This window comes from Pteronotus mesoamericanus, unplaced genomic scaffold (assembly GCF_021234165.1).
Source record: "Pteronotus mesoamericanus isolate MK-2021 breed Mesoamerican mustached bat unplaced genomic scaffold, CSHL_Meso_final contig_657, whole genome shotgun sequence".
NCBI lineage: Eukaryota > Metazoa > Chordata > Mammalia > Chiroptera > Mormoopidae > Pteronotus > Pteronotus mesoamericanus.
The window spans coordinates 9,421,288-9,434,475 of NW_026555229.1; the positions used below are offsets into that span (position 1 = coordinate 9,421,288).

General features: G+C 38.4%; 1 protein-coding gene across 2 annotated transcripts in view; it reads right to left on the reverse strand.

Annotated features, from left to right (window-relative positions):
• Positions 1-13,188, reverse strand: part of SORCS1 (sortilin related VPS10 domain containing receptor 1) — a 470,882-nt gene that overhangs the window by 172,190 nt on the left and 285,504 nt on the right. For both annotated transcript variants that reach the window (XM_054581477.1, XM_054581478.1), the window contains exon 4: positions 2,473-2,631. In XM_054581477.1, the coding sequence (XP_054437452.1) occupies positions 2,473-2,631 (159 nt within the window). The remainder of the gene's footprint in view (positions 1-2,472; positions 2,632-13,188) is intronic.

The window sequence follows — 13,188 nt, forward strand, 5'->3', positions numbered from 1 at the left end:
GATTTTGCCTAACAACCAAGAGGTCAAGAGAGAGTCAAAAGTAATCAAGAGTCTATTCCAGAAGGATATAATTAGCTTTACCAAATTTCAGTTTCAGCCAGAGACAAATTCACATCCTGTAAACATGATTTTTCCAACTTTGTGTTATTGCTTATGACCTTCCTCTTGTGTAAATATGCTCCCCTAAAAAAATACAACATATTCATTAAGGTCCAGGTGAAATCATTTCATAAGATCCTCATCTCCTGAACTCTGGGCTGCCAATTTCATATAATCAATCCAGCTGTATTGATTGAGCCTCTATTACATGTGAACGAGGATACTGCTTTTTCTGGCCTCTTAGACTATTGGTGAACTCATATGCATTTAATCTTCTCTCCCCAGATGGATTAAATGCTCCTTGCTATAGTGATATTATACCAACACTACACCATGCAGAGCACCTAAAATAGATGTGGAGTCTAATGTTCATTTTCTTTTTCAATCTTTTAGGAAGTGCACCTGCAATCATATTACCTGTATGAACCCATTTTACAGCAAAGTCAATACTAAGTACTGCTCACTGTAAGTGGCCGAGTTGGGGCCACAGCCCAGAGGGCCTACCTCTTCCAGGGCCCCCCACTCTGCCACAGTGATCATGGGCAGTGCCATTTAAAGTGCTGGGACACGAAGGGTTACATCTTGGGGCATCTTCTCCAGCACAACTGCAAAGATGCATAGTGTTCACTGAGCCAGGTAAATCTGGCCTTCACTGTGTCTCTAGCATCATGGGGAAAATTAACCAGCTGTCAAATAAAATACAATAACCCAGCAGATTAAATGACTAATATTCTGTGTCTTGAGCCTCTCAGCCTCTCCTGTAGCAACTGCCCCTTCCTGGACCACATGCACTGTGGCTTGACTCCAGGAATGAAATTATACATTCTGCTGAAAGGGTAGCCAGGCTGCTCAAGAGGAAAAAAAAGTACTAATTGTAAATCTTTTCTATTTTTAGATTTAATGTGCATTTTATTTGGCAGCAAGGGCAGCATGAATAAAACTCCAATCCTGAGTATTTTAACTTGGTTCCTTCAATTGCTTGTGTCAGTAGAGACCTTGGAAAGTGGCTTCCACCTTTGTACTCCCTTCGGGAAGAACCCCACACATCTCCACCATCTCTAGATAAAACCCTAGAATATCCCCCTCATTCAGCTGAGTCCAGTATGTCTTTAAATATGTATAATTTCTAAGACATGAGTCCTCTAAAGAGAATTCTAAGAATGACTTCACTGTATCATGCGTTTCACAAACAACATTCCAATATCTCACCATTTTCCTTTTGGCTTCTATGGCTAGAGTCTATCTCATATTTGAAAATATATATATTTTTTCCTTCAATTTTAATTTAATTATATTTTCTGTGTAATGTGGGTAGTTTTATATTCTACCTGGGAATGTAAGTTTCTTAAAAGCAGGAGCTATATGTATTTCATTGTGTATCTGTAGCATGGAGTACATGATATATTTTATAGTATGTATCCCATAGCAATATATATATAATATTATTATTATATAATCATATACACACATATAATATATATATTATATATCACACACATATATAATACTATATATCACACATAACACACAGGCAGAGACATTGACTAGCAAAACCTCATCCAATGCTTTCTTTAAAAACTAGGACTCTCTTTCAATCCAACCAGCAAGAGAAGAAAAGTCCTGTGATAACCTGGTTCTGGCTACTGTTCTCTATGTGCGCTCTTACTGTGCCTCTGGCCATTTCTCTCACTGTCTTAGAAAAATTCCTAATTACTGTTTTAACTTTTGGGAGGTCATCCTTCCTCTTAAGGGTCTTAGAAAAGCTACCCTTGTTCTTTGTCTAGGAAGATGATCACCTCTCCATCTACAAAAGATGTCTCAGATCCCAATGGGGGACAAGGGCTCCTAATGGCCTGAAACATCTACATGAAAAACTGCTTCTCCTAATCAACAAAACAAACAAGCAGGAAAAACATAACCAGCAACACTGAAAGAAAAAACAAACTGACAGTAATGAGAGTGGAGGAGGGAACGGGGTAACAAGGAAAAGAAGGGGAAGGGTCAAGTCAAAGAACATGTACAGAGGGCCAAAGTGGGGAAAGATTGAGGGTGGGAGGTAGGGGTGGGTGGGGCAGGAAAATGGAGACAGCTGTACTTGAACAATAAAAAAATATATTTAAAAATATAAAAATAAAAACCGCTGCTCTGCAGTGAATTCCCCACTGTCTAGTTTTTCCTTTGGGTGCTGTGTCAGACGTTGGCATAGCTCAAGACAGCAACCTGAGGTCCTCCTTGCTGCCTCTCACCCCCGGCACCCAGTTCAGGCCATGGCACAGGACAAAGCTGATCACAGAAGAAATGCAGAGATAGTTGATGGCGAGTTCTCCCTGGAAAACGGGGCACCACTGTCTCAAACAAGGTATTCATGCTCACCTTTTGGTCTTGGCTGTAGGCCAGAATCCAGTCCTCCTGCTTGGGATGGAAAAGCAAGCTCTGAATGTAGAAATTCAGCCGGTATTTCTGATAAGTTGCTCCTTCATCTGAGCTGATCAATAAACTGCTCTCGATCTCAGGGTCCGTGAGTAGCATAATCTGCAGCAAAAAAATATTGGGGAAAGACAACAATGGAAGTTAAATTTACAAATTTCTGAATCTTAAAAACGAGCTACAGTTTTGACACAGGAGGAAAAAGGGGTGTGCAAGGAACACCTGGCCAACCAGGGGACCTTGACTCTGTCAGGGCTCTTGTCCCACATTGACCCACGGCCATAAAAGGATTTTCACTATGGAATGAAGGCAGCCGGTCACGTTGGAAGGAAGGGAGAGGAAACAGAAGCCTGCCTTTTCTTTTCTTCTAGAGCACTCCTTTGGTTTTTCTTTTTCCCCCCCTTAAAGTTATTTCCATAATCTGCAGCATTTCCCATTGTTCCCCTGGCCTCAACCCTCCTTCTTACTGTACCTTGTTGACTTTACGTTTGGGGGAGTAGATTAAGGAGCAAGACTTGCCATAGCGTGGCGTGGGTAAGGTGGAAAGGGATGGAAAGAGGATGGACTTCCTGGGATGTTCTCGCTGACCATAGCCCTCTCGTTCATGTCAACAACATCCCAATCCCATGCCATCCTCCCTTTAGCCCGATTTTCTGACTCTAGTGTCAAAAGCTGGGCTTTCTAAAGCCTTCTCTGCGCACTGTACAAAGACCACTTTATCCTCTTCTAACCCACTGTATAATTTACTTACTTGTTTTATTGTCTACATCCCTTCTGCTAGAACGTTAATTCCATAGTTGGTATTTCTTTACTTTTCTACCCCACAGGTATATATATATATATTCCCAGCAGCTAGAGTAAGGCCCAGCACATACTATACACTCAGTAAATACTGGTCAAATGAATGAATGGATGGAAAGAGTTTTCAGAGCAGTCATGTGGACCGAGAAAGATGCCCAAAACAGTGACAGCAAATATGAATGGCAGTTCCATGGAAAGAGCAGCTGGGCTCCTCCTCCATCTTTTGACTGTCCACCAGCAAATACACTCTACATGTGTAAAACTTCGCAGCTGCGGATGTTGTACGCTCCCTCGCTGGGCTGGTTCATCTTGGTCAGAGCCGTAATGAACAATTCACAATAGGAACACGGCAGAGAAGCTGCCCTGAACACTGATTTTTATTCTCTCATTTTATGCCTCTAGGAATGTGTGATAAAGTACCTTATTCCCAACTCTCTGCAGGTCTGCTTTCACTCAAAGCGCGCACCTAATGCCTCCAGACGGGTAGCTTTAATGCTACCCACTGACTTCTTCCCCATCAACTTATTAATTGGCACTTTCTGAGTTTGCTTCGGAGAAGCATGAAAGATGTGCTTAATGTGTGGCTCTATGGTGAGAAATCACTGCAGCCTGGGGTTTTTAAAGATTGCCAGCTGAGAATGCAGCAGTTCTAGGAAAAGGAGAGTGAGAGAGAGAAAGGGAAAATAAAACAGAGCCATCTCATAGAAGAGTCAAGTGCCAGGCAAACCCATGGAGATTTCGCACGTCTTTGGAGGCAATCGTATTAAAACCTTGGGACAGTTAGCGTCATCTTCAAAAGTGGTGCCCTGTCACTGCAAATGGCACATCCGACCCACTCAGCCTGAACAGTGTTTATGTTATCCAGGGCAAATTTAAGGCTCCTTGCTGTTCTTTCAACCTCTCTTTTTGAAGAAGAGAGAAGAGCTGTGGTGCAGGGGGGGGGGGCATTTTGGCTGTCAGCTGCACTCCGGACAAGATGGAAAGCACACACAAAATTGGGAGACTAATTGTTTCTCAATCCACGTTCCGGTGGAGCCACTGTCCCCAACCATAAATTCTGACACGATCATAGTTTTCTTGCCTCTCCTTTACCAAGCAGATAGGGTTCTCTCATTGGATGGCTGACATGAAGCCATCCGGTAATCTGCTAAATACAAACTCACACGGCTTCATTAAAATCTCTTGTATGTATTAGAAAAGGATGTTTAGGTGGCTCCTGAATTCACGAGAGTATTTCCAGGTGGTTTCACATTTACTGGCACCTAAAAGCTGTTGATTTCCAAATAACAAATAAGTTATTAAATGATCATATTGCTTTGTATCTCCAACTACAGTTAACAATAATATACAACACCCTTTTTGCACTACTGTCAAAAGTAATTTCCATAATAATATGAAGAGGCCCAATTTTAGAGCATCTATTGTCTCAGGCAAGGTGATGTCCTGCCTCTGATAATCTATCTCCTCTCTAACCAGAATGTTTTCCTCTTTCCTGGGGTGCAGACCTCACCACCTGCTTCTCCTGGCAGACCACTTCAGCAAAACAAACATACTGGGCTGACTGCATATCCTCAAGTCATGTAGATTTTTACTTATCATATATTTAAAATGTTATTGCTACACACTCATGCTCTCAGTCATAACACTGTATAAAAAAAACTTCATTGAGGAAAAATTGAATGAGGAGAGGTGGGGTAGAATAGTGCAATAGTTTTCAAACACACGGTTACTTAAGATTCAATAATGAAAATCGTGGCATGCGTGGCTGTTTTTTCCAGGGAATAAAATCTCAATTTCTCTATACAGTCCTCACCTGAAACCCTCTATTTGGGAATTTGACATTTTAGAAATGATAAAAGATGCTAGGAAATTCCCCCTGTAAGATTTATATAAGTGTGTCTTTATTACACAAAGCTTCTAGTGGTTCTTCTTTCAAACCTCTGCTCACATCCACTCAAAACAAACAGGTCATTCTGGATCAATTTTAGTTTAGCCATTTTTTATTGCACAAACAATTTTGTAAGAACAACAATAGAACTGAAAATAAAAGAAAATTAAACAGCTCATGACCCTATCCCTTCAACAAGATAAACAATATTTATGCTTCCTTCTACTTTATCCACATCTATATGCCATATCATAGATTGAGCTTTTTATTCTGATTTTTTAATTTAATATTATTGCCTATATTCAGTTACAACTGAATGATAAATGCACAAATGCATGCATAGATTAATATACACCAATGCATCCAACTTCAACGTAAGTAGGTTACAACTAGTACAGTGGTGGAACCATAGAAAGTATTTAACAAATTATTGTTATCTAAGTAAGTCTTCAAACTAAAATTCTTTAGTAATTTCTCTTTCAAGTGGGTTGAGATTTGTTCCGTCCTTTTGTAGGTTACTAACAATAAATAAATTAATAAGTAAATAAGGTATTTAAGCAAAATATAAATAGAAACTGTTTAACCTATTTGAAAGAAACAATGTAAATAACACATGTAATCCAATCTATAGACATAAATGATGTCATTGATAAATAAATATGTTCGATCTTTTCAAGAAGGTATTCAACTCAGAAATATTAAAATGGCAATGTCAAGTTCATGAACACTCCTGAGAAATAATAGATCACACTCCTTAAATGTGTCCAGTGATCACTGTCTTTGCTGGTTTACCCTGGCACTCTACCCTCTTCTGGCTCTTCATGTGACTTTGAATAAGTGGTGTTTTGTTGTGTTTAATCTTCTGCATTCTGGAATATGATCTGCATGACAGAATTGTAGGAGGATTTTGTAAGAAGCATGAGTCCAAATTTTACACAGTTCCTGAAATAAGCTCTCTAAAAAGAGGGTTCTTTTTCTTCCTTGTCTAACACAGAGCTTGGTCTATAGTAGAGGTCCCTATATCTTTGTAAATGAACACACAAATTAATGAGGGAATAAGTAGGTGAAACCTCTTCATCCCTGTGATACTGGGAGTCTGAGTCCTCTTACATAACTTCCTACTCTTCTACTTGGAGACATGGAGGGTAGAAACAAGGGAAAGAACGTGTCTTTAACAGAAAAGTAATTATTCTCTGTTCAGATCTGCCCATGAGTGATTAGAACCAGTTCACCTATGCCTTGCATGGTGTGCAGACAGACACTGCTTTGATGGCACCTGCAGATGAATTCTTTTCAATAGAAAGTCAATAATGGTGACACAGGCTCCCCGCCACCCAACTCTGAGCAATCATTCATCATCCACTTCCAGAGAAGGAAGAAATTTTATTTGTTTTCCCTAAAGGCACAAATGAACATGAAATGCAATTTATAGATTTCAAGTATGTCACTTCTCACTTTTTTTGGCATTAGTCCTTCTGACAGCTTAGTGTCGTCAAAAATTAAATGCATCTTTCCTCTCTTTGACTTGATTCAGATTCAACATATGGCTACATGATGATGTAACTCTACAAAAGGTTGGCTGTGAGATTTCTGATCCTTCTAAGTTGGCCACTAGGGACATTTCTCCTAGAGAAATGTTACTATTATTTAGTTTTTCGGATTCTTTTCCTAGGTGTGTTGATCTTGGAATTCTGTCATTTATCTTGGGAAGTTAATTAGGGGAGGCCTTACTACCTACAGGCATATAGTTTTTCCCACCATTTCTTTGGTACTTAAACAAAGAATATTTATTTTATGTTGTGTTCATTATTTGTTTTGCACATTTGTCTATTCCTTGTCATCTGTGGACTGGAATCAAGAGGAGGCAATGTACTGGGGATATCTCTCTTGATTTGCTGAAGGCTTAACTCAAATCCAGATGACAATATCACAGGTGCACAATAAATAGTTTTCATAATGATAATGGAAACAACAAAAAATTGCAATAGCAGTAATCGGACACTCCAGTTATCTACCCACTTTATCCAAACAAATTATCTACCTAGCATCTGTATAAGAGGTTATTTGCAGGCCTCTGTCTTCAATATTAAAAACAAATGAAGCAAAATGTATGCAGAGCAATTGGAGTAACTTGCTAACAACTGTGGCTGAAAAGGTGCCTGTTCCCAATGTGAGCTGAACATTTATCCTTCCCAGATGGTCTAAGGATGAAAGCAGTAAGTGCTTATCTGTTGGCAACTGTTAAGAAGAGAGTATTAGGGGGAGTCACACAGTATCCCAGGATGATTCATGAAAAGGAAATCACTGAAATTCAAACAATAGTGAGAAAAGGAGAGGAAAGTGAGTAAACAGAAGAAAGTTCACATAAGTAGACAATGATAAAAAAAATCTCTCTAGAAAAATGTACCCAGTATGCAATCACTTGTGCTAAATGCTACTCGTAAACCCCCCAAAGCTCACCTAATGCACCCTCCATGGTCATTAACACAAAGTAGGGTCATTTGATACTAAGAGATCAAGAAAATATTTGGGCAATATACCATCTTCTTTTGTGCTAAACACTGATTCAATGAAACTGCTAGGAAAACTTTGCATTGCATTCTAAAGAGTTTATTCTGTGAGTTTACTTTTAAAACCTTTTTTTTTTCAATGATAGCCAAAAGACTTTGATTTTGTTAGGGGAAAATAAAACTTCTCAGGAAGTGTATACTACTATTTCAGTTCTTCATATGTCTCTTATTAGCCTTGTCAGAAGACCCTATTATTATGTATTATTACTTATGAAAATTCATTCAATATTCCTTTAGCCCAACTGTATAGAGTACACAGGAGAAGAGTAAGGTTCGCCAGTAATGACAACATCTGGGTTACACTCCTTGAAGGACAAAAATAAAAAAGAAAGTTTATAGAAGATTTGTTCTAATTTTTCTTGGAATTACTGAACATAACCCTTTCCTGAGTCCACTTAGAGAATCTTAAACTAAAAAGCACTTCACTGTGAGACTCTGCTTCCACAAGGAACATATGTCCACGTGCACAAGTGGATTGATCTTCAGAACTGCACATGTAGCTCATGAACCACAGGCTTATTTTTTACAAGAAGAGCCATGACCAAACCCTAAACCTGACCCTAGTCCATGTTGCCATGGATGTGTGCACTTCCTCAGAAAAGAGGGCGTGTGTTTAGTGAAGGTTTTTCTTACCATTAGAAGAAGAAGGAAACACAAACCATAAGTATATACGACAGTGACAGGAAATAGCATGGGACTTGACTGCAAGGATGGATTTCAGTGTCATCCCTGTCATATATTGGTTATGCCACTTTGAAGAGCACATAGCTCATGTAATCTTTACATGAGCCTCAGGTTTCTCACTGAGAGTAGTGATGCTATAAAGTGCATTTCCTGAGCATCTGTTAAAATGTTATTTCATTAAATTATTAAAAATTCTTTAGACAAATATTGGGTCCATGAGGCAGTTGAGGAAACGAGGTTTAGAGGAAGGAGGTCATTTGCTCAAGGCCGTGCATCTGATCAGTGGTAAAGCTATCCCTGGCTTCTGCTATCTACATCTGAATTTTTTTTGCAAATGTTACTATTGTGGCTTAACAAAGATGGTGGATTAGCACTACATGTTCTGCTAGAATGTGACAGTTGAATTCTGAGCAAGAGAGAGAGTGAGCTTGTATTACAAATATCTCAAAAGTATTGATGAAGATGCTAAAGAGGGGGAAACAAGAGGCTAGCAGCAAGATAACGGAGACTCCTAATAACAAGATAATTGGTAAGATATTCCTGAAGAAATAATTATTTTTTGGCTTTAAATATAAATCCAAATACTCAGTCCTGCTTCACACTCAGACTGCTCACAGTGGCCCTGGCCTCCTTTTCCTTATCCTTCTACCGTCATTCCTCCAGAAGACTGGTTTTTGTGCTTCATCATAAGGATGGGTGAGGACTGGGCAAAATGCTCTGATCTAATGACAGTACAAGGAGAGAAACAAACATCTCCCCTAAGCTAGTTCTTGAGGAACTTTAGGGTAAAACCAATCAGACTCAATACAACGTAACTGTTTGACTAATAAATTGATCCTATGTCTGATCGGCATCTAAAATATGAACTCATTTTTCCAGAGAAGTAGTTAACATCATATTAAGGGGATAATAGAAAATATGGAATAGTTATTAATGCTTAGCATTATGTCATCTGGTTTTTCAAAATGGCATTTTAGAGGAGACGAATGATGTACAAATATGAGAAATATTTTTATTATTACAGTTACTATGGAGACTGATCAAACACCTTAAGACCATTTGAGCTGTCTTAAAAATCCCCACATTATTCCATAGCCTCCGCTCAAACTCAATCAGAACACACTTCCATGGTCATTACAAGTTCCAAAGTAAATTCTCTCTTAAATTCCCAAAGATCTATAAATGTCAAAAGGTTACATCATTTTTAAATGTTAGATGCTATCAGAAGGAGCTGAGATACTGTGAGAAACAGACATTCATCTTCTTTGCTCATGGGAAACTTTACAAGAAATGATGTTCATTTAATGATAAGAAATCTCTTTATTTCACAAAAAATGATAAAGGAGAGGAGGTGGGGAGAAAGAGGAGCAAAAAAAGAGAAGCTATCAGTGTATCTTAACATTGATTTAGGTGAGGGACACAGCATTTTTGGTAAAATCTCTAAGTTGTGCATTTGACTGGAGAGTTTGAATAAATGTCAAGTTGAAAGTCAGGAAAATGAATAGAAGAGCCCATAGGAATGAATTCATTCTAAAAATCAGTGAACAGAACGTACTCACATTCTTCATTCCTTGCAGTACTTGTAGCATCATCCTGACAAGTATGTTTTAGTTTTACTTATATTAATGCTTCATGGTGAGCGGGCAAAAATAGCAGGGCGTATAGGGGAAGATTAATGAAGCTTCAGCCACATGAGACCTTGCTAATGTATTTGGCTATTAATGTTTTCCTACGAAGATGATAGAAACCACTAGGGGTTTCTCTCAAACAGGATCTGCAGGTCAGAGAAGCGAGAATTGCCCCCTGCCCCTCCCTGCGGAGCTCTCAGGAAGACAGGGCTGGAGTGGATCCTCCAGGAAGAAGTGCCTCCTGTTGGCAAGGAGATCGGTTTCATGCAAAACTTTCCTTCATTCGTCAAGTATTTAATGACAGGGATTGATCATCCAAGTTGTGTTTGAGAGAGAGAGAAGGGTGAATGTGCTTAAATAGCGTGCCCCCAAGTATAAGTACATTAGCTGCTGCCTTTCCTCTCTGTTTTCTTCTTTTCCTCCAGTCAGAGAAGGCGCTATCATACTGCAGTTTTTAAGAAGATTTTTTTTTCAAGAGTTTACTTTCTAGGCATTTCTCTATATCTTGGTTAATTCCATCTCAAAATGTGTATCTCAAAAGCAGCTGAATTGGTACTCAACATAAAAATGAAAAGGACCTCTATTCACTTACTTATTGCTATGTAAAACTATCCCAGAACAGTGGCTTAAGGCAACTGTTTATTTTGCTCATGGTTCTGTGGGTCAGGAACTGGGGAAGAGCTCAGCTGGATAGGTAGTTTCAAATCTACATGACGTCACTGTGGTGGCTGGAGCCTAGGTTCCACCTTGAAGATGACTTCTTCACTCACGTATTTGGCCTTAGCATCTCTCTTTCTCTCTACATGGAATCCCATCCTGCAGGTCTTCTCTGTGTGGGTTGAACTTCACATAGGATCACAGTTCATGGGAGTTGGATTCCTTGACTGGTGGCTTGTTTGTTCCAGTGTGAGTGCCCCAAGAGAAGGATGTCAAGGGACTCAAGCGGAAGCTACCAGGCTTTTATGACGTGTCTTCAGAAGTGCCAGGACATCCATTTTGCAGCATCCTATTGATGAAGTAAGTCACTGATTCTGGGCTAGACTGAAAGGGAGGAGAAAAATAGACTCCATCTCTGAAGGATATGCACACACACACACACACATGCACACACACATGCACACACACACAGTGGGATGGTAAGATTGATGGTGGTCATCAATTCTGTGGAGCTAATGACCACAACAATTTTCTGTACAATTTGTCATTTATAATTAAAACAAGGGGGGGGGCATGATTTAAAAAGTTATTATGTACTCAGTATGAATAACAAGGTCTTCTCATAATCATAACCTATCTGAAATACAGATAACTTGAGGTTATTAGATTTTTCATTGGGTTTCAGCCATGAAGTAGCTGTTACTTTAAATTTTTAAAAGCTATAAATCCCTAATCTGATATCAATTCAAAGTGAATATTTATAGAAGACTAAATGATTTTTATTTTTAGTCAGTAGAGACATTAAGAGACACAAAGTCAAGAAAGTCCACTCTGTAGATTTTCAGGATGTATAAACTACCCCGGTTAAGTTATAGAAGGGCAGCTCTGTTAAATGTCTGTTAAAGTGTACATAACTAACTTTTCCAAAAAAGCACCCATCATTTAATTTAGGATGTGACATCGTAAAAAATGGGTTTCTTAAGAGTGCAATAGTCCTTGTCCCTTTATGTTCATAACAAAAGCACCAATATCAATTACAACATATTGTAGCAACTCAAAACAGAATACTTATTGTTCTCATCGACCTTAAAATAAATAGATTGAAATGTAGGTAGCCTTGGACCAACAAAAACAACAAAAGGTCATTTTGGTCTGAGGGTAAATGGATGACTGTTAAATGTGTTCCAGAAACATATAGCAAGTTTTGATTGTTATATGCAGAAGATATCTAAAATTTTTATGTTTTTTATTTTATATGTCTCTTGCTATTTTGCCAATCCTATAAAACACTCATCTTCTCCAAGTAACTACCAACAGGGAATCCAAATTTGGGAAAATAACAACAAAATCAGATTTCTTGATTTTGGTGGCATTTCTCAGCACCCTGATTCAAAAGGAATAAAAAGACCCCCCCCACGAACAAAAAGAAAGTCTTCAAAAAGAACAAAAAAATTGCCTTCATAAAACATTTGCAAACAACACAATCTTTTATGTATTCAGGTTAATACCTTTCATGTATCCAGATACAACTGCTCAGTAATTAGCATCCTTAATTAGAATGATTCCTAATTAAGGTGCTATCATGCAATCCAACTATAAAAGTGTCATCTATTTTGTGACTATACAGAAACCTTCTGAAACCTAGATTCATATTCACAATGGGTTAAATATGTTCATAATGATACTATCACTTACAAAAACTCTGTCACTGACAAAGTTGGCTGATCTTGATTTAGAAGCTGCTTTGACCATATGAGAGAGAGTTCATAGACATTTTGGCCTTGTCTCAATGGGTCACAGACAGGGTGGACATATGTCATATTTTGTCCCAGAAAGTCCTGGTTTATTCTTGATGTACCATCATAAATATTATTACTAACAAAAATATGTATGCCTTGGATGACAAATTATATGGTCATACCAATCAGAGGAAGAATTCTGAATCTTGTGTCCTTACAGGATCTCTCTCAAGAGTGAATTTTGCAGGTACCTGAGTCAATTTTTGAAAATCCTAACCATATTTAATGACAGAAAGAAAAATCCTCAAACTGCTGGATATACTGACATCTTCCTTAATCGTATTACCAGGTAATCATTTACCTTTTCCTGAAACTAAGAGTCATGAAAATATAGCTCAATTAATTCATTTTACTACAGTACAGCAATGCTTTCTGGAATTACTGAAGTGTGCAGGCATCTTCCCTGAAAAGTCAATAGCTTTCACAGTTCACATCATTCTTCTTATCTCAGTCTTCACGTACAGACCTTTCCATTGTCAGGGGGGCTCCTATTAATATAATAGAAACCTTTCTTCCACATTTAATCTAAATAATTTCTACTTATATTTTATTAAATTAAAAAGACATTCCCAAAGTAAACCCTATCCTATAACGAATGCATGCTTTTCTAGAAAAATATCTTGAGCACCAAATGA